At 41.8% G+C, this 24,177-nt stretch overlaps 2 protein-coding genes across 2 annotated transcripts in view; one reads left to right on the top strand and one right to left on the bottom strand.

Annotated features, from left to right (window-relative positions):
- LOC123748226 (uncharacterized) overlaps positions 1-4,086 on the bottom strand; it is a 15,570-nt gene extending 11,484 nt beyond the window's left edge. Inside the window, exon 1 of the mRNA XM_069324915.1 lies at positions 3,761-4,086. Within this exon, the coding sequence (XP_069181016.1) occupies positions 3,761-3,821 (61 nt within the window). The 5' untranslated portion in view covers positions 3,822-4,086. The remainder of the gene's footprint in view (positions 1-3,760) is intronic.
- Positions 4,031-24,177, top strand: part of LOC123762285 (uncharacterized) — a 35,960-nt gene continuing 15,813 nt past the window's right edge. Inside the window, exons 1-5 of the mRNA XM_069327401.1 lie at positions 4,031-4,168; positions 5,899-6,092; positions 7,173-7,295; positions 18,472-18,594; positions 20,796-20,833. Of these exons, the coding sequence (XP_069183502.1) occupies positions 4,031-4,168; positions 5,899-6,092; positions 7,173-7,295; positions 18,472-18,594; positions 20,796-20,833 (616 nt within the window). The remainder of the gene's footprint in view (positions 4,169-5,898; positions 6,093-7,172; positions 7,296-18,471; positions 18,595-20,795; positions 20,834-24,177) is intronic.

Raw genomic sequence — 24,177 nt, 5'->3', positions numbered from 1 at the left:
GATTGCCAGAAAGCCTTTGATACAGTGCAACACAAGAGGCTAGTGAAAAAAGTTGGAGATGCAGGCTGGAGTGAAAGGGAAGGTACTCCATTGGATAAGGGAGTACCTAAGCAACAGAAGACAACGAGTCACGGTGAGATCTCAGATTGGCGTGACGTCACAAGTGGCGTCCCGCAGGGGTCAGTCCTTGGACCTATACTGTTTCTGATATATGTAAATGATCTCCCAGAGGGTATAAAGTAGTTTCTCTCAATCTTTGCTGATGATGCAAAAATTATGAGGAGGATTGAAACAGAGGATGATAGTAGGAGGCTACAAGATGACCTAGACAGACTGAATGAATGGTCCAACAAGTGGCTGCTAAAGTTTAACCAGAGTAAATGCAAAGTAATGAAACCAGGGGGTGGAAACAGGAGACCAGACACAGGATACAGAATGGGACATGAAGTACTTAATGAAACGGACAGAGAGAAAGATCTAGGAATTGATATCACGCCAAACCTGTCTCCTGAAGCCCACAGAAAAAGAATAACGTCTGCGGCATATGTCAGACTGGCTAACATCAGAACAGCCTTCATGAACCTGTGTAAGGAATCATTAAAGAATCTTGTATACCACATATGTAAGACCAATCCTGGAGTATGCGGCCCCAGCATGGAGCCCGTACCTTGTCAAGCACAAGACGAAGCTGGAAAAAGTTCAGAGGCATGCCACTAGACTAGTCCCAGAACTAAGAGGCATGAGATGCGAGGAAAGGCTGTGGGAAATGCACCTAACGACATTGGAAGACAGAAGAGTGAAGGGAGACATGATCACTACCTACAAAATCCTCAGGGGAATTGACAGGATAAACAATTCAACACTGGTGGTACGCGAACAAGGGACTCAGGTTTAAACTGAGTACCCAAATGAGCCACAGGGACGTTAGAAATAACTTTTTCAGTGTCAGAGTAGTTAACAAATGGAATGCATTAGGCAGTGTTGTGGTTGAGGCTGACTCCATACACAGTTTCAAATGTAGATATGATAGAGCCCAGTAGGCTCAGGAATCTGTACACCAGTTGATTGACGGTTGAAAGGCGTGCTGAAAGATCAGAGCTCAACCCTCGTAAGCACAACTAGGTGAATGCACACACACACACACACACACACACACACACACACACACACACACACACACACACACACACACACACACACACACACACACACACACAAAAGAGAGATCATTACCAGTCATAGTTGCTGTAGTCCCCCCCCCCCCCCCCCCCCCGGGTAAGAGTGAAATTGAAGTCCGGGAAATGCCACGCGAACGAACATTAGTGTATTGACGGTTCACTTCGCCAGAGCGGTTCACTCACCCTGAACCTTGACACCTCTCTCGCGTCAGCCCGTCATCATAAACAATGGCCAAGTGCTCGTTAAATCCAACCCACAAAAAACTCCTTGATTATGTCTGAAAAGCCATTTATACACGACGCACCCCTGATTACGCTCGAAGTTTTCTTGAACACTGCTTCGCTCTCAACTGTGTTCGAATCGCACCTCTTGAACTGCTTTGCCACCAATCCGCAAACACGAACATATTTACTAACAGAAACGAAACACCTACACTAACCAGGGTCAACACCAGACAGGTCACTGAGGTACTTGGGTCAGGTCACCATTACAAAAAGGGTCATAACACCACCTGCAAATGGATAGTATGTGAAGGGAGCCACAAGCTCTCCAATATGTGTGTTTTACAAGAGACAATATCATCGAGCAGCAGCAGCAGCAGCTGTGTGAAGCCGCCAATATCACCCAACAGGCCATTTCAAAACCTCAGTTCGAACAACTTTCCTAATTTACAAAGGTTCCACCCAAACTCAACCAGCACACCAATCCCCCTCACCACTACCCCTTCACTACTCATCACTACTTCTCAGCCTCTTATCACTATCTCTCACCCCTCACCACTATCTCTCACCCCTTACCACTATCTCTCACCCCTCACCACTACCTCTCACTCTATCTTCTCACAACAAGCAGCCATCCCTCCCAGGAGACATTTCTGAACCGTAAGACACTCTCATCAACGTAGACAGATGCTCATTAGAATTATCAACAATAATTGAAAAAAACGGTGAGTGAGTACCGCCCCTTTAAGCACAGCTGGGTGAGTACAGCCCCTTCAATCACAGCTGGTGAGTACAGCCCCCTCAAGCACAGCTAGGTGAGTACTGCCCCCTCAAGCACAGCTGGGTGAGTACAGCCACCTCAAGCACAGCTAGGTGAGTACAGCCCCCTCAAGCACAGCTAGGTGAGTACAGCCCCCTCAAGCACAGCTAGGTGAGTACAGCCCCCTCAAGCACAGCTAGGTGAGTACAGCCCCCTCAAGCACAGCTAGGTGAGTACAGCCCCCTCAAGCACAGCTAGGTGAGTACAGCCCCCTCAAGCACAGCTAGGTGAGTACAGCCCCCTCAAGCACAGCTAGGTGAGTACAGCCCCCTCAAGCACAGCTAGGTGAGTACCGCCCCTTCAAGCACAGCTAGGTGAGTACTGCCCCCTCAAGCACAGCTAGGTGAGCACCGCCCCCTCAAGCACAGCTAGGTGAGTACCGCCCACTCAAGCACAGCTAGGTGAGTACCACCCCCTCAAGCACAGCTAGGTGAGTACCGCCCACTCAAGCACAGCTAGGTGAGTACCACCCCCTCAAGCACAGCTAGGTGAGTACCGCCCCCTCAAGCACAGCTAGGTGAGTACCGCCCACTCAAGCACAGCTAGGTGAGTACCGCCCACTCAAGCACAGCTAGGTGAGTACCGCCCCCTCAAGCACAGCTAGGTGAGTACCGCCCCCTCAAGCACAGCTAGGTGAGCACCGCCCCCTCAAGCACAGCTAGGTGAGTACCGCCCCCTCAAGCACAGCTAGGTGAGTACAGCCCCATAAGAGCACCTGTGTGAGTACTACGTTAAGAAGCAGTTAGGTGAGTACAAACACCCACAAAATTCACCTAAGTGAATACACCATCCCACCACCACCAACCACAACTCCGTGAGTACATGAACCCCTGCGCAAGCACACGCAAGAGAATGCAACCCGACCCCAGAGCACAACTCTGTGAGTACATCCCTAGCAAGCACAGCGAGATGAGTACACTGGAGTGTACAATCTCACATAGGACGATACATATACCGTCACATATGATGCAACATGTGTAACGGCAGAGGTATAACGGGGTTAGACCTCACCTCCTTGTAGTCACACTTAAGTGAGCACTTGCACTCTCACTCACTCACTCACTCTCTCTTCTCTCTCTCTCTCTTCTCTCTCTCTCTCTCTCTCTCTCTCTCTCTCTCTCTCTCTCTCTCTCTCTCTCTCTCTCTCTCTCTCTCTCTCTCTCTCTCTCCTCTCTCTCTCTCTCTCTCCTCTCTCTCTCTCTCTCTCTCTCTCTCTCTCTCTCTCTCTCTCTCTCTCTCTCTCTCTCTCTCTCTCTCTCTCTCTCTCTCTCTCTCTCAATCACGCAAACACATACACACACACACACACACACACACACACACACACACACACACACACACACACACACACACACACACACACACACACACACACACTGTGTGTGTGAGCCGAAGCTCACCCCTGCAAGCACAGCTAGGAGAATACATCTAGGTGAGTATACACACACAGTCACAGACTCACATCATTGCACAACCACGCGTTACTCATCCCGCTCCTCTGAAAATGACTCATTCCTGCATGAATATCGTCAATACTTACAATTCGTGTACATTTTGCCCTTATCCGTAGCTTGCTGATGAGAAATAGATGAAAACTTCATAACTGTGGCCCGTAGCTGTTCAAATTACAAGGGTTAGTATATGTGTGATTGCCAGTTGCTTCAACCCCTTCCAACACACTGGGGAATATTTTCCACTTTCTTTTCGTCCTGATTACTTCCCCACACGTCCTGAGCGATCACGAGGCCCTGGTGTGTCGGTGTAGCTATGGACCCGGCCCGGGTGAGCTGGGAACACATTAGAAATTACAATGAACCGTGACACGGCCGGTAAGCTTGGGACTCCAGCCACAGCGTCGCCACCACCACCACCACAGGCCACAAGTTGCACAGTGATCGGGCACTCAAAGCTGCTGGCCATATTTGTGCTGAAATGCCATCGTCTCCTGGTCACACGTGGCAGTTCTCCACTCCTTCAGCTTAAGGGCATCGAGGCTCTCACGAATGCTACTCTCCAACTATGCACTTGGAGACTATCAGTCGCTAAATTGGATGTCCCGCCACTATAACACGTTCGCACGCTAGGTAGGAGCGTACGACAACTGCAGCAGGGTGTGAAGGATGCTTGGGGAGGGCCCGAGCTGCCAGACACACCCACTGTGGGGCATCTCAGCAATCTGGTTCACCACCTCTCAGGATGAAAGAGATTTTTATCCCTAGGATGCACCGCGCATATGTACGTGATCGCCTGAGACCACGCCCGAGAAGCGAACACCCGCGCCTGATGTTCACATTCCAAGCCGTTCCAAGTGCTGGATGTTCAAATACGGAGATGAAGCTAAAACTCGTAATTTTAAGTTAATAATTATTTCTTTTCAAATCGGCCTAAATAGCAAATATTATATTAAAGATCAGTGATATAAATTTACTCAAAAATTACCTTATTATCGCCTACAGAGAAGGTTTTCGCTCATATTTTAGATACAGATAACTACGTACCCTTGTACCTTCCCGAGGGTACGTGTACCCACTCAGGGGTACACGGTACCGCCTTGTACCCTCCCTAATACATGCATATGAATACGGTGGCAGCAGCATCCTCCACAAGGACTGTAAAAGGGACGAGTCTATAATTTTATGGTGGACAACCAACGACACATTGTCTGGAAATAAAAAGGAATTCCTTTAAACGAGGCTTTACCCCAGAAGACAAACACCCAACATTTACCAGCATTTATATATACGCTGTAGAAACCATTGGTGGATAAAGCACAGTTCTAAAAGCTTTACTTTTGCAAATATTTAGGTGCCGTCTGTTTATAAAACATTATATTCAAATGTTTTTTGTGTGTGGGTGGTTTTTTTTTAAGATACTGATGCGGGTGTCAGTTGGAAAGCGAGAATTCAGTAGGCAGTTCAGTAGGAGTTCCGAGAGCTCAATGGTCACTTAGTCTCAATGTATTTACAAATTTGTATACTGTCCCTAAGCCAAATCAGAATCTATGGTCAGACTAGAGAGACGGATATGTAGCCAGGCGGTGAGACAGAGCCTGTCAGAAGGTGAAACGGAGCCAGACAGACGACGAAACACATGGCAGACAGGATGGGAAACATAGCCAGACAGGGTAAGCAGGAAAGCCAGTTATAGACAGGCGAGGGTACAGTCAGGTAGGGTGTGCAACACACCTGAACTAGCGACAAAGCACAACCGAGCTAGCAGAGAAACAGAGCCAAACATGAGGTGGAAAAAAAAGAGGCAAAGGAAAAAAGAGGGGAACCGAAAAAAGCAGAGCCACTCAGCTGGAAAAACAGTGCTAGGAAAATGTAGTATTAGATCCAGACACATAGCGAAACATAACCGAACAAGTGGCAAAACAGAGCCAAGCCAACGGAGAAGTAGAGCCAAGCAGTCAAACAGAGCCAAGCAAACGGAGAAACAGAGCCAAACAAACGGAGAAACAGAGCCAAGCAAACGGAGAAACAGAGCCTGGCTGACGGCGTTTAAAAAAAATACACGAGGCAAAACATTCACTCACTGTGTGGTGTCAGTATTTCTGTCCTCCGTGGACATCAGAAAATATTTATAACCTAGTTATAATTATATAAATTCTATGCCTACGTCTGTGGTAGAAAACTTACTAAAACACTAACCGCTGGCAGTGTCATCCACATTCCCCAGACCTCCCTCACCCCACCACCACCACCAGCTTCCTCACTAGATCAAGACGTTCCAGGGAGAATCCCTGTCAGACTCAGCTGCCGTAATCGTCTGGCATCTCCACACTCAGCATCATGCTGGTTCCTGGAATCGCTCAGCATTTCTGGGGCGGTAAAGAGAAAATGGAATGAGACACACGGAAGCAGCATAGAACGGTAAATGGGGGACGTTATGGCCTCATAATCATTTTTGTTCACATTATCTCACGATGGGAAATCATTTCGGAATTAGTGTGTGTGTTCTTTTCCTGTGTTTGTGAAGGTCCCAAACACTTGAGAATTGCCTGCAATTGTTTATATATATAAGGAATGTCAAGAGCAATATTCAGGTCAGGAGAGGGAGAGAAGGAGGGGAAGGTAAACTAACGAGGCGGGAACCAAGAAACATTAAACCCATGAGTAAATACAAGGACATTTCCGGATCTTCTGGAGAGAGGGAGGGGAGAGAGAGAGAGAGAGAGAGAGGGAGGGGAGAGAGAGAGAGAGAGAGAGAGAGAGAGAGAGAGAGAGAGAGAGAGAGAGAGAGAGAGAGAGAGAGAGAGAGAGAGAGAGAGAGAGAGAGAGAGAGAGAGAAAAATGTTTTGTTTAGATATGGTTCATTCCTCGTCAACACGTCATCTTTCATCCTGATCCTCCATCTTACCCGTCAAAAAATCTGGATATCCTATTCTCCTTCTTCATTCATTTGGGTCCTCTTTTGTCCTACTCCGTCCTGCTCCCTCATGCTCCCTCAACATCCACTATATGCCTTCTTACCTCCTCTTTGTTCTCTGTTATACTTCTTCATGTTGCATATCGTTCTGTCCCTATGATACAACTACCAAAGATAAATTGGTAGTTTTTAGTATTGGCTGAAATACTTATGTGCTTTTGCGTGCTAGGCGTTCGCAAGCCATAATCGTGGAAGAGCTTGCCCACCATTGTTCATGTGACGGTGAAGTCATTACACATGAAGTCATGTTCTCAATACATGCTTGGTAGCCTTGTAATTTTCTACGCGTAAAAGAACTAGTAATTCCTGCAAAATGGATCATGCTGGACTGGAACATTACGTTAAGGAATAGTGTGTTTATGTAGTTAATTCCATCATTAATTTTTTTGCTTGTTTTGCGGAGGGGAGGAGGGAGGGGGGGGGGGTGACAACTTGCACCACACTGGCGCCAGTTTCAGGTAATGCTATTTGCTAAGTCAGTCTCATTGCACGAAGAGATTTGCTGAATCTAAATGTCTTTTCAGGTGCCCCACTGTCTGGAGTAAGGAAAAATGTCTATATTCTCCAAAGACATCAAGTAATTTATTATCAGTCCTCGTCATTGGTGAATTTACATGGGACAAAAATGTGAATTGCTACGACATCAGGTAATTCATTATCAGTCCTAGTCATTAGAGAATTCAAATGGGAAAAAAATATGAATTCTTACCACATCAAGTAATTTATTATCACTTCTAGTCATTGGAGAATTCACTTGGGAAAAAAATATGAATTGCTACGACACCAAGTAATTTATTATTAAACAAACAAATGCAAAATGCACACGGGGAACTATATTTGTTTTGCAATGACATCAAGCCATTAATTATCAACTTTAGCCATTAGAAAATGCACATGCGGACCAATATATTTTGCAATGATGTAAAGTCATTTATTATCAAGTCTAGCAATTCGAAAATGCATATTATTCTTACTGTAAAAACTGTACAAAAAAAACTCATTTACTAACATAGTAGATTCTTAGCTTTTAATCAGTTTAAAAAGGATCACAACAGCTTCCCCAAGGAGTCAACTTTTTATGTCTGTGTTAATGGTAAATTGCATTAAATCAGTCTTATGTTTTCTGTCCTGTATAAAATACCTATTAATGTATTTTTCATATATTCAGAATCATGAGCCATGTAATTTGATTAGACATGTATTATATAAATATTTGTACTATTTTCTACAATATTTTAATGGTTTATAATATTTCATATATTATAATATATTGTTATTGTTTGTATTATATAATTAAGTATTTATATAATGTATGTAATTTATATTGTTACCGATTCTGTGGTTATTTTAATGAATTTTCCTTGTTTTAAATATATAAAAAGTTGTTTTAATTTAAAATGAAAATCATGCAGGAATTTTGCAAGATTTAAACTATTCTTCAAAGTTCCTGTCTTGCAACAACAGCTTCATGACGGTAATGTTTTTTTGTTATATAAGAGTTTTGTCATTCTTGAAAAGCCACTAGCACACACAGCGTTTCGGGCAGGTCCCTAATCCTAATTTTCCACCGGAATACGACCCGCCAAATCGTTTAACAACCAGGTACCCATTCACTGCTGGGTGAACAGAGGCTACAGTTAAAGATTGGCACCCAGTCAATCCTCCCCGGCCAGGATATGAACCCAGGCCAAAGCGCTCGCGAAGCGCCGGGCGAGTGTTTTACCACTGCGCCACGGGGGCTGCACACATTTACACACACACACGATATACTTTCATTGCAATAATTTTAAAATCCAATTCCTATACTCCTTTCCAATTTCAATACCAAACTATGATTTCCCAACCAGATCTCTGGACTCTTACCGATATGCAACAAAAAACTGGTCAGTGTATACTGTAATCAATGTATTGAACTGTAATCAGATCTCATCTGAGATCTGAATACAGTTCAATCCTCCCCAATCACTGATTCAATCAGTATGACCAGTTAGGTCGATCTAAGCCCAAATATGATATTAATTTCTGAGTGTTTGAAGAACTTATATTGTAATCATTTATGACTCATATTGTTGATGATTAGAGACGTAAATTAGATTAGAATATGGGGCTTTATATGTTACAACTCCTAGAATCGTTGGTTATTATAGATGGAATAAATAGATATTCAGCAGTGTATATATCAGTCCATATATATACATATACATATATATATATATATATATATATATATATATATATATATATATATATATATATATATATATATACATACATACATATATATATATATATATATATATATATATATATATATATATACATATACATATATATATATATATATATATATATATATATATATATATACTATGTATATACATAGTATATAGTTGCTATATCTAGATATCAATCATTCTGCTTGTAACTCATTTTGTATGTATGTACTTTTGACAATATAAATATTTGTATACTATCAAAATTATGTCGAGCTTCTCGTACTTGGAACACTAAAACTGACCACAAGTTCTAATCAGACGTGACGGGTGAAGTAGGAGTATGTGCCAAGTGCCACTGACCACACGCCTCACCTCATAACTGACGCAGGCGCGTACGCAAAGACAGAAGCAGCTGACCACAAGCGGGTGTGTGACGCAGACGCACATACACCAGACAAAAATAAAATGCAGACCATATGAGTCCTCCGCCCAGACACGGGTGAGGCACAAATGGCAAAGAAACGTAGGAAAGAAGAGAGAAAAATGTCGTAATTGCATTCCTCCAAGAGAACTGAGTATCTTTTATGGCAAATTTCTCTGTTCTTGCCGCGGCCAGAAACCCACAAAATACGCGAAATACGGGATGAGTGGAAGCGAGGCGGTGATGCAGTTGAAGGATTGTGTGTTTTTGAGTTTTTTTGGAGGGCTTTGTTTCAAAACGTTTTGGTGATATCCTCCACTATTTGGTCTCCAGAAAATATATATTGAAATTGCATTATGTGCCGTGCAGAATTTCTTATCGGCAAATGAATGTATCAAATCGTTTGGTTTAGGGCCATTTACCGGCGGGCATCTTTTATACTTATTTCCGGTGAGTGATGTGGGAAAATGTCTCCAGTTTAGTTGTCATAAATGGCCGTTCTGTTTATCTCTATTTAAACAACAGGGATCAGTTGTTAACCCCTTCGGTCCTAGATCCGGTGCGGGTGATCTGTTTGTTAGTTGTTTAAGAAGCAACCAAAGAAGTAAGGACAAAAAGAAGTATGCAACGAAGTGAAAAAGAAGGGAGGAAAACGAAAGAAGTACAGAAGAAACTAAGGAAAAAACGAAGGAAAATATGATGAAAAGAAGTAACGAAGAAAGCGACGAAAGAAGGAAGAAAATTTAAGGTAAATTTTCATTCAAACTGAGAGAGAGAGAGAGAGAGAGAGAGAGAGAGAGAGAGAGAGAGAGAGAGAGAGAGAGAGAGAGAGAGAGAGGAAGAGAGAGAGAGAGGAAGAGAGAGAGAGAGGAAGAGAGAGAGAGAGGGAGAGAGAGAGAGAGAGAGAGAGAGAGAGAGAGAGAGAGAGAGAGAGAGAGAGAGAGAGAGAGAGAGAGAGAGAGAGAGAGAGAGAGTTTTTCATTCTTTTTTTTCTTTTCTTTTTTATTAACATATTAGGTACATCTGCATTAGTGCAGCTAGCCTAGACTATATGAAGTGGAGTACAGTGTGTCAAAAAAGCTAACTAGGTGATGCTATAAAATCCCCATCACACAGGATGGTTAGTCATACAGAGGCATGTGATTAGCGGTCTGCACTGGCAGACTCCGGATGCATTTTGAGGATATCAATAACACAAGATTGAATAAGGTAGCAGTGGTAATACAAGTCCCCATCTCGCAGGATGGTTAGTCATACAGTCATGTGTTTAATAGCCTGCACTGGCAAATTTTGGGTATACTGTGAGGATATCTTCAAGAATACGAGAGTGAATAAAGTAATTGCAAAGCTCCAGGTACCTCATGCCAACTGGTCTGAAAGGTCTAATAATTGGGCATTCAGTGATGTAGTGCGGGAGATCATGCCGTAGTTCCTGCTCACAGAGTTTGCAACTGGAGTGCTCAGGATTGGGAGACCCGTCACCTGCAGCCACTTGCCACAGGTAACGGTAACCCAACCTGATCCTTGCAACCACTGTGTCGCACAGTCTAGTGGACGTTTTGTGCTGTCCATAGATGTAGGTTTCAGATCTGAACAAATCATAGCTTTTTATACTAGTACTTTCAGGTCGTTGGGAGTCAGTAAGTTCTTTCCTATCAGATCTGAATGTTTGGACCAATACAGTTTTGACAGCAGAGATGGGGATACCTAGAGTTTTTCATTCCTTTTCATTCAAACATTTAAACTCTATGGCGACCTTGAGACCAATCTCACCAGACCCAACAATGGGCCTCACACTCATTAATACACAGCCCAGCCTCCAGGAACGACGATAGCACTTAGAGTCACCATTGGGTCATTAGTACCTATGGGTAGTGATGATCTATTTACCGGTAAACCACTTGTTGTACTATTCATTTTATTGTGGATAATAACCCACACATGTGTATTTGTGAGCATCTCAACGACAAACTCGTTAGTCTTTGAAATCGTTCTAACAACATGTGTCCTAACCACGCACTCAGACCTTGACAAAGCACTCAGGAGAGTGCGTCGAAAGACTTGGTGTCATTTCTTTATTTAAATTTCACAAATACACGAGTGTATTTTCTTTCTATGTCATTATGTCTGTGAGAAGACATAATATCTTATTAATGTTAAGTTATAAATAAGTCTCTCTGGACTTATTAAAGTCCGGAGAGAATAAGCTTAAAATAAAACTTAAATATTCCTAGGCCTAGTATAGCTCAAATATGTACTATTTAAGAGGAGAATGCTAGCCAGACTGCTCGGCTGACAGTCCGAATATCAGGCAGATAGATATCAAGATATAGAGAGGCCGGCAATAAGATAGACTGAAAGTAAGATATTCAGATTGATAGACATGTTAGACGAAGAGAGCGACAAATTGACCAGAAGAAAGTCAGCAATTCAATAATTATAACAAATAAGATCTAATTTTTCTAACTGGATCTAGAAACCGTCTGTTCCTGTATCCACCTACTTAAACACACACACACAACTAGGTGAATACACACACACACACACACGCACAGACGCAACTAGGTGAATACACACACACGCACGCACGCACACACAACGCACACAAAGAGAATAACGTCTGCGGCATATGCGAGGCTGGCTAACATCAGAACGGCGTTCAGGAACCTGTGTAAGGAATCATTCAGAATCTTGTACACCACATATGTAAGACCAATCCTGGAGTATGCGGCCCCAGCATGGAGCCCGTACCTTGTCAAGCACAAGACGAAGCTGGAAAAAGTCCAAAGGTATGCTACTAGACTAGTCCCAGAACTAAGAGGCATGAGTTATGAGGAAAGGCTGCGGGAAATGCACCTCACGACACTGGAAGACAGAAGAGTAAGGGGGGACATGATCACAACCTACAAAATCCTCAGGGGAATCGACCGGGTAAACAAGGATGAACTTTTCAACACTGGTGGGACGCGAACAAGGGGACACAGGTGGAAGCTGAGTACCCAAATGAGCCACAGAGACGTTAGAAAGAACTTTTTCAGTGTCAGAGTAGTTAGCAAATGGAATGCATTAGGAAGTGATGTGGTGGAGGTTGACTCCATTCACAGTTTCAAATGTAGATATGATAGAGCCCAATAGGCTCAGGAATCTGTACACCAGTTGATTGACGGTTGAGAGGCGGGACCAAAGAGCCAGAGCTCAACCCCCGCAAGCACAATTAGGTGAGTACAATTAGGTGAGTACACACACACACACACACACACACACACACACACACACACACACACACACACACACACACACACACACACACACAAACACATGGGCGGACAGCATTTTTTGGGACTGTCAGAAAGCTTTTGACACAGTACCCCATAAAAGGTTGATGCATAAGCTGGAAAAACAGGCAGGAGTAACTGGTAGGGCGCTCCAGTGGATAAGGGAGTACCTAAGCAATAGGAAGTAGACAGTTACAGTGAGGGGTGAGACCTCAGACTGGCGTGAAGTCACCAATGGAGTCCCACAGGGCTCTGTACTTGGACCTATCCTGTTTCTGATATACGTAAATGATCTCCCAGAGGGTATAGACTCATTCCTCTCAATGTTTGCTGACGACGCCAAAATTATTATTATTATTAACATCTTTATTGACAAAATTAATTACAATTTTGCCTAATCTGAGGATTTTGATAGTCTTATTAAAGTGAGGATAATGCTAGTATTCACTGTCAGCCAAAATTATGAGAAGGATTATGACAGAGGAGGACTGCTTGAGGCTTCAAGAAGACCTGGACAAGCTGCAGGAATGGTCGAACAAATGGTTGTTAGAGTTTAACCCAAGCAAATGTAATGTAATGAAGATAGGGGTAGGAAGCAGGAAACCGGATACAAGGTATCATTTGGGAGATGAAATACTTCAGGAGTCAGAGAGATAGAAAGACCTGGGGGTTGATATCACGCCAGACCTGTCCCCTGAAGCCCATATCAAGAGTATAACATCAGCGGCATATGCCAGGTTGGCCAACATAAGAACGGCCTTTAGAAACTTGTGTAAGGAATCTTTCAGAACATTATATATCACATATGTCAGACCAATCCTGGAGTATGCGGCTCCAGCATGGAGTCCATATCTAGTCACGCATAAGACTAAACTGGAAAAGGTTCAAAGGTTTGCCACCAGACTAGTACCCGAGCTGAGAGGTATGAGCTACGAGGAGAGGCTGCGGGAATTAAACGTCACTTCGTTGGAAGACAGAAGAGTTAGGGGGACGTGATCACCACATTCAAGATTCTCAAGGGAATCGACAGGGTTGATAAAGACAGGTTCTTTAACAAAAGGAGTACACGCACTAGGGGACACAGGTGGAAACTGAGTGCCCAAATGATCCACAGAGATATTAGAACTTTTTTAGAGTCAGAGTGGTTGGCAAATGGAATGCATTAGGCAGTGATATGGTGGAGGCTGACTCAATACACAGTTTCAAGTGTTGATATGATAGAGCCCAATAGGCTCAGGAACCTGTACACCTATTGATTAACGGTTGAGAGGCGGGGCAAAAGAGCCAGAGCTCAACCCCCGTAAGCACAATTAGGTGAGTACAATTAGGTGAATACACACACACACACACACACACACACACACACACACACACACAACAAGGTGAATACACACACACACACACACACACACACACACACACACACACACACACAACAAGGTGAATACACACACACACACACAACTAGGTGAATACACACACACACACACACGCACAAATCAACCCAGCAATTCCTCGCCAGGATCCTGGTGGTTAACAGAACGTCAATTTCAGGTCTACGTGGTAGTAGTTCCCCTAAAGTCCACAAGCAGTCGAGCAAAAGTTTGTCGATCAATGGGGCTTAAAATCCCTCGCTCCAGCCAACACCCCCTCTCCCTCCCCCCTCCCTCCCGCTGGTCGCCCGGTGTTCCTTATGGGAATAAACATTTACTATAAATAAATAACTAAATAGGGGGGAGGGGGAGTATTCAGAGACAATCAGTGATTGATTGTTTAATTATGCGAAATATGATTGATTAACTAGCATGAATTTAATGCAATTTGTTATTACGGTTTGGTTTTGTGTACTTAGTGCATGACCTGCACTTAATTCAGTGCATGACCTACTGTGCAAATCTCACTGCCTGACCTTCTATACCACTCTCAATGCGTGACCTTTCGTACTAAACTCCCTGCTTGACCTTATATATCAAACTGACTACGTGACCTTTTGTACCAAATTTCCTGCCTGACTTTTTGTACCAAACTCACTACCAAACATTTGCTTTGGTCTTTGAAAACAAAAAACAAGTAAATGTTAATACCAAATTAATGCATTCTTTTCCTGCAATAAGCACCAGAGTTATCAATGAAAAAATAACTTGCACGCACCTTAAAAAATTTCAAACTTTTTTCAACTTGTGACTGATAGAAACACTTCTTAAACAAGGAGCATTTATATTTAATACACAAAATCAAATAAGAGAATACATTAGACAAATTCTTGAAATATATATATATATATATATATATATATATATATATATATATATATATATATATATATATATATATATATATATATATATATATATAGAGAACTCTAGAGACAGTTCACACGCACACACACACACAGGTGGAAACTGAGTACACAAATCAGCCACAGAGACATTAGCAAGAACTTTTCCGGTGTCAGACTAGTTAATAAACAGAAGGCATTGGGAAGTGATGTGGTGGAGGCTGACTCCATACACAGCTTCAAATGTAGATATGATAGAATCCAGTAAACTCAGGAACCTGTACACCATTAGATTGACGGTTGAGAGGCGGGACCAAAGAGCCAAAGCTCAACCCTCGCAAGCACAAGGTGAAATACACACACAGGTGATCACATTGGCCAAAACAAGCAGGACCTAAATGAAAGCTAGAGACGCTAATGAGTCATAGAGATGAGGAAAGAATCCATTAACACCGGAATTTCAATTTTGCCACGGAGGGAGAGTTTATAGTGCAGCGACACTCATTGCACGAGTGGTCAGACCGCCATTGCAGCGTGTGCAACACCCCCCGAATTGGGAAGAGAACCAGCACGGATATTCAGACTGTCAGGCATAGCCGGGACTCGCTTAACTCAATAGGAGTAGCACTGAAATGTAAGTCAGAGTCCTGCCCTAGGAACTACAGGACCGTAGGCCCTATGGAGTTGAAAATAACCTTAAGACTGTCGTAGCCTCTTACCCACTATCTGACTCTCAAAGCCCCTGAATTTCAGAGTCCCTGACTTCTCTAGCCTCTGGGACACCTGGCAATGACTCTCCTAGCCCCAAGGACTCTTCTACACTTGACGCTTCTAGCCCCCGTAACTCCTAACCACTGAATCACCTGACACGGACAGAAATGGTTGGGCGTGTTTCCATTCACCTAATTTACTCTTCACTTATATTTAAGAGGTACCCAGGAGGTAGTCAGCGGCCTCAGTTACAGCCCCGCTCCTGTGCCAATTGAGTCCACCACGGGCTCACCATAGCCCGTGCTACATGGACATTTCGTTCCGAGCAGCTAAGTCTAAAACAACAAGAACAGGTAGTCAGCACGTTGTCGGATTACATTCTTTGGGAGGGTGAGTAAGTCGACCTTCGGCTGGATCTCGATATAAGCCTAAAATGTGTGTGTGTGTGTGTGTGTGTGTGTGTGTGTGTGTGTGTGTGTGTGTGTATATTTAGTGACTCTCCTAGCCCTCTGACTGTCCCCCTTCATGGTACGGGTTCGCAGGTCTCTCAGGTCTCTCAAAACGTCCACTTCAACTCTCCTGGTTAATACACTCAAGCGGACCCCCAACAAAGGGAGCCCCTGTCTTCACACAGAGGGGCTGCTGCAGCCGTCAATATAAACACTAGACCGGACTCTCCCTCCTTCACTACCCTGTGAGGCTCTCGCACACGTGGTGGAGCTTCAGCTCTTGGACTCAGAGTATCGTTCGTCGGTAATCAAGTACTCTCTTAATTGCATGGAAATGGTTTAATTGTGACTATTATTCACTCAATAATATTAGAAATATAATATTATTAAAATGATTATATTTCTATATTACTAATATTAATGCGTTACTAATGCGGGCGCATTAAGATTAATTATAATAATATTAATGCTAATTTTAATAACATTAATATAATATAATATAATATTATTATAATACTTTGTTATATTACTCTATAAGTAATATAATATAAAGTAATATTGTATAAACATTAATATAATAATATAATATAAAAATATTAACGAAAGTAGTTAACAACTGACGCAATAATAATAATTAATAATAATATATATAATAATAAAAATAACCTAAAACAAATTACCATCTCACAGAGACACCAAGAACATGGTCCTTCCATAGGACTTGACAAGTACACATGAACATACGACCCATCAAGTGTCATATTTGGAATAGAAAATTAGGAAAATCTGTCCTTCACAAAGCACGTGGAAGAAAAAAGCTGGTGAAATGCGCTAGGACACTTTGACGTCTTGGATAGGAAAGGCAGCCCATCGCCACCTTGATGCTAGGTGATCTATAATAATGTATAACTCGCAAATCAGATCTATAATCGAGTAAGTACTCACAACTAAACTGGAATTTCTTGTCCATAATTTCGTCTTAGGATTAAATTATAAATTTAAATTTTTAAATTTTGCCCCGAGAGGCAAGTTTATTGGGCAGCGCCACTCATCTTGTGAGTGGACACACCGCCATAGCAGCATGTACAACACTTAGGATGTCAAACAAATTCAAGAGCCGGGCATCTATTATGCAACAAACTTCATGTATTTGACCGAGGGTCTTAACTCCCTAACACAGAGCAGTTGCAGCTGCTCTGTGTGTATGCTACAAAGCTCACGAAATGCCACAACATCTTCTCCCCACTTTCATTTAACTTCTCAACAGTTTCCTCCTGATTGTTGGAGCTCCGAAAAACAAAATATAATAAGCTGAGTTCTGCAATGATTCCCCCATTTTGCACTTCAGTTTCATACGTGATGTTATTCATTTATACAGTTAAGACCAACGTAATATAGTATAGTTGATACCATCCTAGCAAGGAGAGGGGGGGGCTTCACATTTGTTCAGGGTTAAATGTAGTTAAAATTCGATGAATAGGATGCTGCATTCATCTTAACTGCTGAGCATCAGGTCAGCGAGAGACTGTACCATCATCCTCATCACTTGTGTGGCTCTAGGTATGCTGTCATAGCTTAAGGTGATGCCTCAAAGACTATACGAACACACGAATAAAGGAACCTGCAGAAGATGACAATGACAATAGTGGATGACAGTTTATATGACGGGGTCGAGGACTGCCACGTATGGACGGCCATACTTATACCAAAAGCGACGTCTTGAAGATCCTTAAAGATGGCGCCGGCATTACACCCATCGACCTTGGTCAAGAAGGAGAGAATATTGTGCTCTGTTTTTCGTGTGTGGAGGGCATGAATAGCCCGTAATCAAGAGTGGCGGAGAAGGTCAATTTGTTAGGTAAGAATGTGAGGATGAGAGGGTACAGTGTCACTGTTTCTTAACAGTGGTAGAAGCTACTCTACCACGTCTGTGGTAGAAAATAATAATAAAAAAATTAAAACCTTACGGGTTATTCACGCCCGTGTCACCTCTTGGGTGGCTTAATCTTAAATCAGATGTTGTTGTTGTTGTTTTAGATTCAGCTACTCGGAATAAAAAGTTGCAAATAGCACGGGCTATGGTGAGCCCCGTAGTAGACTTACCTGGCACAGGCGCTGGGCTGTATGCGGTCTCTCTGGGACCGCTCTATTCAATCAGATTAAAACCCTTCTTTTATCTCTAAATGTAAGGGTTGGGTGTGAAATGTTCCTCCACGTTGTTGTGACTTGCTGTCTGCATTACTATATGAATCTATCTACCAAATAATTTGATACTTAAATCCAAAACACGTATATTATTGTTTACACTAAATCTGCTACTCATAAAATTCATGAAATTCTTGTATATATACACTACAGAATATTTATTGGATTTAAATGTTGCAATGACAATGGCAGCAATCATTATATGCATTTGCGTAGTAACGAGGGAGCATCAGCGCCTCTAGTGGTCAGAAGCTTAACTGTATTACAGGTTGCCAGTTTTGATATTATGGTCAACCAAGGGTGAGTCGTGTCCTAGGGTCCAACCTCATGATGTGTGGTCATTTGACTACGAGCAGGCGATCGACGTGGTTCACAGCTGTGAGTTCAATAGGTCTGTGTTAAAGCAATCAATTTTTTAATCGATCAATATATAGAAAGTAGTGTTTCCGTGTCTGTGTACACTTAGGCTTACGTTATTCGTTATTATTCTTTATATTTTGGGTATTTAGGCAAAACACAGCCGTGAGTGACAGGTGTACTGGCTAATTGGTCATTAGGGCTCTGGTGATGGCCCTAATAACCTTCCCCGTGGTTGGCCTTAAGCCCAACACACAAAAAAGTGACATTTTGATGTAAATATGAATGAAACGGAGACAGTTGGGCCACAGTGTGTAGTGCCCAAGACCTGGGGGGGGGGGGGGAGGATGCAGGTTAGCATGATGAGCATGATTCAGAACGACGGAAGGAGGAGGGGCCCGTATAATGAATTTAGGGCCACCATCTATAGTGGCCTAGACGGGGACAGGAAGCCGGCGGTTTTTCAGATCTCTGTGTCCCCCCCCCCCTCTCCTCCTCCTTCCAGATTTAATTAAGGATTTTTTTCCCATTTGGATTTTGAACTTAAGGCATTTACATTTACAGTGGTTAAGCGGGTTCATGGGTTTATAACCCTATGGGTGAAAAAAACAACTATTTTGTGGTACATTGTGGTTTGTTGAGCTTAAAGCTGTTGTCCATCTTGAATGGGTTATATTTGACATTTAAAAGTGATCTGTATTAATAACCTCCCAACTTGTTCAGTATTATAAAGTTCTCAGCTGTCAGGTCTGGTTTACAGTTGTTAGTCTTGTGGCTTTCTTGAGTCGAGGTCCAACAGCCTGTTTGACCAGTCCAGCAACGAGGAGGCCTGGTCGAGGACCGAGCCGCGGGGGCGTTGAGCCCTGAAATCATCGCAAAGTAACCGCAAGGTAAAGTGGTATGACAGTTGACCAAGTTCTGAGATGATTGTCACTGTTGAACTTTCTCCAAAGCAGAAAATCATTCGTGTCCTTTTGAAGGTGAGGTCTCCATATTAGGACGCAGTAGTCTAGATAGGAGCGCACCAGCGACTCGTAGAGTCGAATAATCAATATTTTTTAGATTCGTTTGACTATTCTTAAGGCTTCATTGTTTTCATATTTACTGTACTCGCCTAGTTGTATTCACCTAGTTTGCGGGGCTTGAGCTTTGGCTATTTGATCACGCCTCTCAACTGGTAAACTTTAAACATCATGCTGTGGGCCCCAGATGTTGTGCCATTTCCAATGGCTAGTGGATCCTAACTCCTAGGTAATGTTTACTTAAATTTACCAGAGGGGCCACCATTTCTCCATAGTGCCCACTACGGCGACAGGAAGCCAGCGACTTGTAAAAGGAACCCTCGATGGTGTCTGAAGACTTTTGTCAGTATTTTAAGCACATTGCAGCATTATGGAAGTAAAGGTAGTTTGATAGATAATATGCACAACGTATCTATTGGCTAAGCTTAAGGTGGCATATAATGTTTCCCAATAAGTCACATTAGGTTTAGTGTTAACGAGTAGGGCGATGGAGCGGTCATATCAGGATGGTAATTATGCAGATAAATGTGGAAGATATTAATTGTATTCATCTTGTTTAATCTGCGATACAAAATTGATTCACGTGTGAAAATCCTCATTCTTGACAATGTAACTAGTAGGCTTCTACCGTTGGTTATGGCTTATAGATCATATTACTGTAAGTATTTTAAGAATGTTTAAATAATTTTGATCAACAGATGGCTAAATAGATTAATACACAGTACTTTTAACTTAAGTTAGCTTAAGGTTTTAGTGGAATGCGCTAATAAAGAAATTTTTCACTAACATTAAAATAACATTGATGCTTAACCATAGCCTCACCAGTCCAGTATTATTAGGTTCTTGATTTGTAGAACCAATTACCGCGTAACATAATAGCAGTAGGATCCCTTGATTGTTTAAGCGTAGGTTACATATATTTGAGTTTGGGTGGTTATAAATAGCTGCCTCGTATGGGCCAAAAGGCCTTCTGCAGTTACCATCGTTCTTAGGACTACAGGACTAAATGGCCTTCCGTTCAGCCATTGCAATCATGTCTCTTGCCTACTCCCTGCTGTTGATACAATCTGTAATTAATCTCCATTGCAATTTCACCTTTTCCATGCTTGTTAACATTGTTCTTGAGTCTTAATTGTATTGTTACTCGATTGTATTTGAAATAAACTTTTTATAATTGCCCTTTTATATATGTAAACACGTTTCATTTTTTCAGGTGCGCGAATTGTCATCTGTTGGATCAGAGGAGTCAAGGTAAAGTGCTTATTTAACTAATTTTGAGCAGGAGCGGGTGGAACTAGACATGCGTAGACAACTTAACTCTTGTCGGCAGGCTGAGAGCTTTTCCTTACCAAAGATTTTTTTTATGGAAGAGTTAGCTGGTGTTACTGCTGCTGGTTAATCAGCTTTTGTTACTTATTAGCAATATCTTGATATCTTTAGGCCCCATTTAGATTATGCACTTGCCTTGGTTGTCATGCTATTTAATGCATAAATTCACTAGAACACGTCCAGCGTAGGATGGTAAAGTTAATCCCGCATATTAGAATGTTTCCATATGAAGAGATAGACAAATCTTAATGAGCGGAATATCAAATAAACGGATTTAAACTATTTCATAGATATATTAGACAAGGAGAGTGAGTAGCCATATATGTCAGGGAACATTTTAAATGGTCTCAGGGGGAATCAATTAAGGCAGTGTCTGGGAGGCTCCCGGACGCAGGTTCGAATCCTCGTCACGGCCCTTGTGGATTTATTTGGTAAGAATTAAACAAAAAAGCTAAATATCTTATAATAGGAGTTATATTCAGGCTACCAAACGTAGACTGAAAGCAAAGCATCTATGGGATGAAATATCTAGATTAAACAGTGTCGTGGGTGACTATAATTTTTTGGGGAATGAACCGACTTAACAGAACAGGGAATAATGAAGATTTTCTAGATATAACTGACGATTGCTTTCTTAAGCAACACACTAAGTAACCAACACGGGAAAATAATATTTTAGACTTGGTGTTAACTAACAGGGAGACAAATTAATGATATCGAAATAGGGAGTGAGTTCGGGAACAGTGATCACAAAGAAATCAGATTTAGCATAAAATGAAATAAAATTGTAAGAACATTCTGGTAAAGTGCCAGATTTCCGAAAAGCTGATTTTAATGGCCCAAGAAATTTGTTGGGTGTAATTGATTGGAAAGTCGTGGGCATAGGGGTGGGCTGGTCTTGGAGCGAGACGTGAAATTAGCGTATGAAGGGATTTCGATGTTGATTCAAAATATAATTTATTTCAAAATATTCTAAGCAAAGCACAGGAACGTAGTATACTATACAGATTGAAAAAAAATGACCCTAAATGGATAACAAAGTATCTGAAGAACCTTGTAAGTAGAGAGCTTGGTACAATAAGATTAAGCACGGGGAAGTCAGCCTTGAACTGAGTGAGTCAGCTTGACTCGTCCAACTGCTTAGAAATGTTAAAAAAAAAAGATAGGGAGGGCAAAAAGAAGCTATGAAATATGCATAGGAGGGCAGTGGAAGGAAACTACCAGGGGAAAGCGCCAAGCCATCAAGACTATAAATTACTTGGAAAGGGTCAGGATATGGATTTGGGATCGGACATGAGGAAGGAATGGTGTCCAGCCACTTGAATGGTTGGGGGATTGAGCGCAGACCTGTATGAAGCGAGACCGTTGTTCTACAGTTCAACCCAAGTGGTTGGTCATAGCAGGGCAAGCAAAGACAAATACAAAAGTTTTTTTGTTATACCGAACAAAGATTAGGGAAATGATAGGTCCACTAAAAACTGAGAAAGGTCAGATAACTGATAATGACGGAGATGACTTAAGTATTTTAAATAAACATTTTATCTTTGTATTTACTAAAGAACTTAACACTATGCCTACAGCCGAACAAGTTCATATTGGTGGGGAAGACAGGTTGACTAGTAGTTACCAGGGATGTTATAAAGCAAATAGTGAAACTCAAGCCGAACAAATCCCTTGGGGTGGACGAAGTGTTTGCCAGGGTGCTTAAAGAATACAAAGAGGAGCTTGCGAGCCGATGTCTACCATATTTAATAAATCATTAGTCAGGCAGAGCGCCAATCGTGGAAGAATGCTAATGTGGTACCAATTTTGAAGAAGAGATATAGATAACTTGCGTCAAACTATCGCGCTTAACGTCTATTCTGGGAACGTTACTCGAATCGATAATTGCAAATATCATCCGTCACCATCTTGAAAAACAAATTAATGATTCACAACATGGTTTTACAAATGGCAGTTCATGTTTAACAAATTTGCTATAATTTTATTCCAGCGTAGTTGAGGCAGTTGATAGTGGTAAGGATTGTGATGTTGTGTACCTTGACTTTTGCAAAGCTTTTGATAGTGCCACATGAGATTGATTAAAAAGTTAGCCCACGGTATTGGGGGTGCTATATTAAGCTTGATTAGGGCATGGCTATACCAAAAAAAGTTAGTATAAATGGGTTAAGTCAGTGGGAAAATGTTGTAAGTAGAGTGCCTCAAAGCTCTGTCTTGGGACCTCTGTTATTTATAATATATATAAATGATTTAGATTCAGGGTTGAGCAGCAATATTTGCAAATTTGCCGACGACACAAAAACTGGGAGGGAAATAAAGACAAAACTATCACTTCAAGATAAAAGGTTCTATATCTGGAACCTAAATAGGGTTTCGATATTGTCAAAAGATTGGCAGATGCAGTTTAATGCTGACAAATGTAAGGTTTTGAGGTTAGTAACTTTCAAGTAACTTGTTACTTGTTTTAAGTAAAAGGTTTTCAAGTAACTTTTCCGCAATAGACGTTAAATTGGCCGATAGTTTCACGCAAGTGATCTATCTCCTTTCTTGAAAATTGGAACCACATTAGAAACCTTCCACGACTCTGGCGCACTGCCTGACTCTAATTTATTAAATATGGTAGACAATGCATCGCAAAGCTTCTATTTGCATTCCTTAAGTACCCTGGCAAACACTTCGTTTGATCCTGGGGAATTTTGGTTTGAGTTTCATTATTTGTTTAATAACATCCTCCTTGGTAACTGCTAGTCAACCTTGTCCTCTTCCCTATCCACATAGACTTGTTCGGCTGAAGGCATAATGTGCAGTTCCTCTCTAGTAAATAGATAAAATATTTATTAAAAATACTGCTCAATTCTTCATTATCAGTTATCTGACCCGCCTGTTTTTAATGGGCCTATCCTTTTCCTAATCTTTGTTCGATATAACTGGAAAAAAAACTTAGGATTTTTTTTTTTGCTTGCCCTGCTATGCAAACTTCAGTATTTTTGCCTCATCTTTTTTTTTAACATTCATAACTAGTTGGACGAATTCTTGTTCTAAACTGACTTCCCAATTCCTAATCCTTTTGTACCAAGTTGTTTCTACCTATAAGATTCTTCAGATACTTTGTTATCCATTTTGGGTCATTATTAGTCGATCTATTAAGTGTGTATGGTATACTACGTTCTTGCGCTTTGCTTAACATATTTTTAAACAAGTTATAGTTTGAATTCAAATCAAAATCTTTTTACATCACCCATCGCTGGGTTCATGTCTCGCTCCAA

Source organism: Procambarus clarkii, chromosome 2, assembly GCF_040958095.1.
Source record: "Procambarus clarkii isolate CNS0578487 chromosome 2, FALCON_Pclarkii_2.0, whole genome shotgun sequence".
NCBI lineage: Eukaryota > Metazoa > Arthropoda > Malacostraca > Decapoda > Cambaridae > Procambarus > Procambarus clarkii.
The sequence above is the reverse complement of the archived record's forward strand: the minus strand, read 5'-3'. Positions and strand labels throughout refer to the sequence as shown.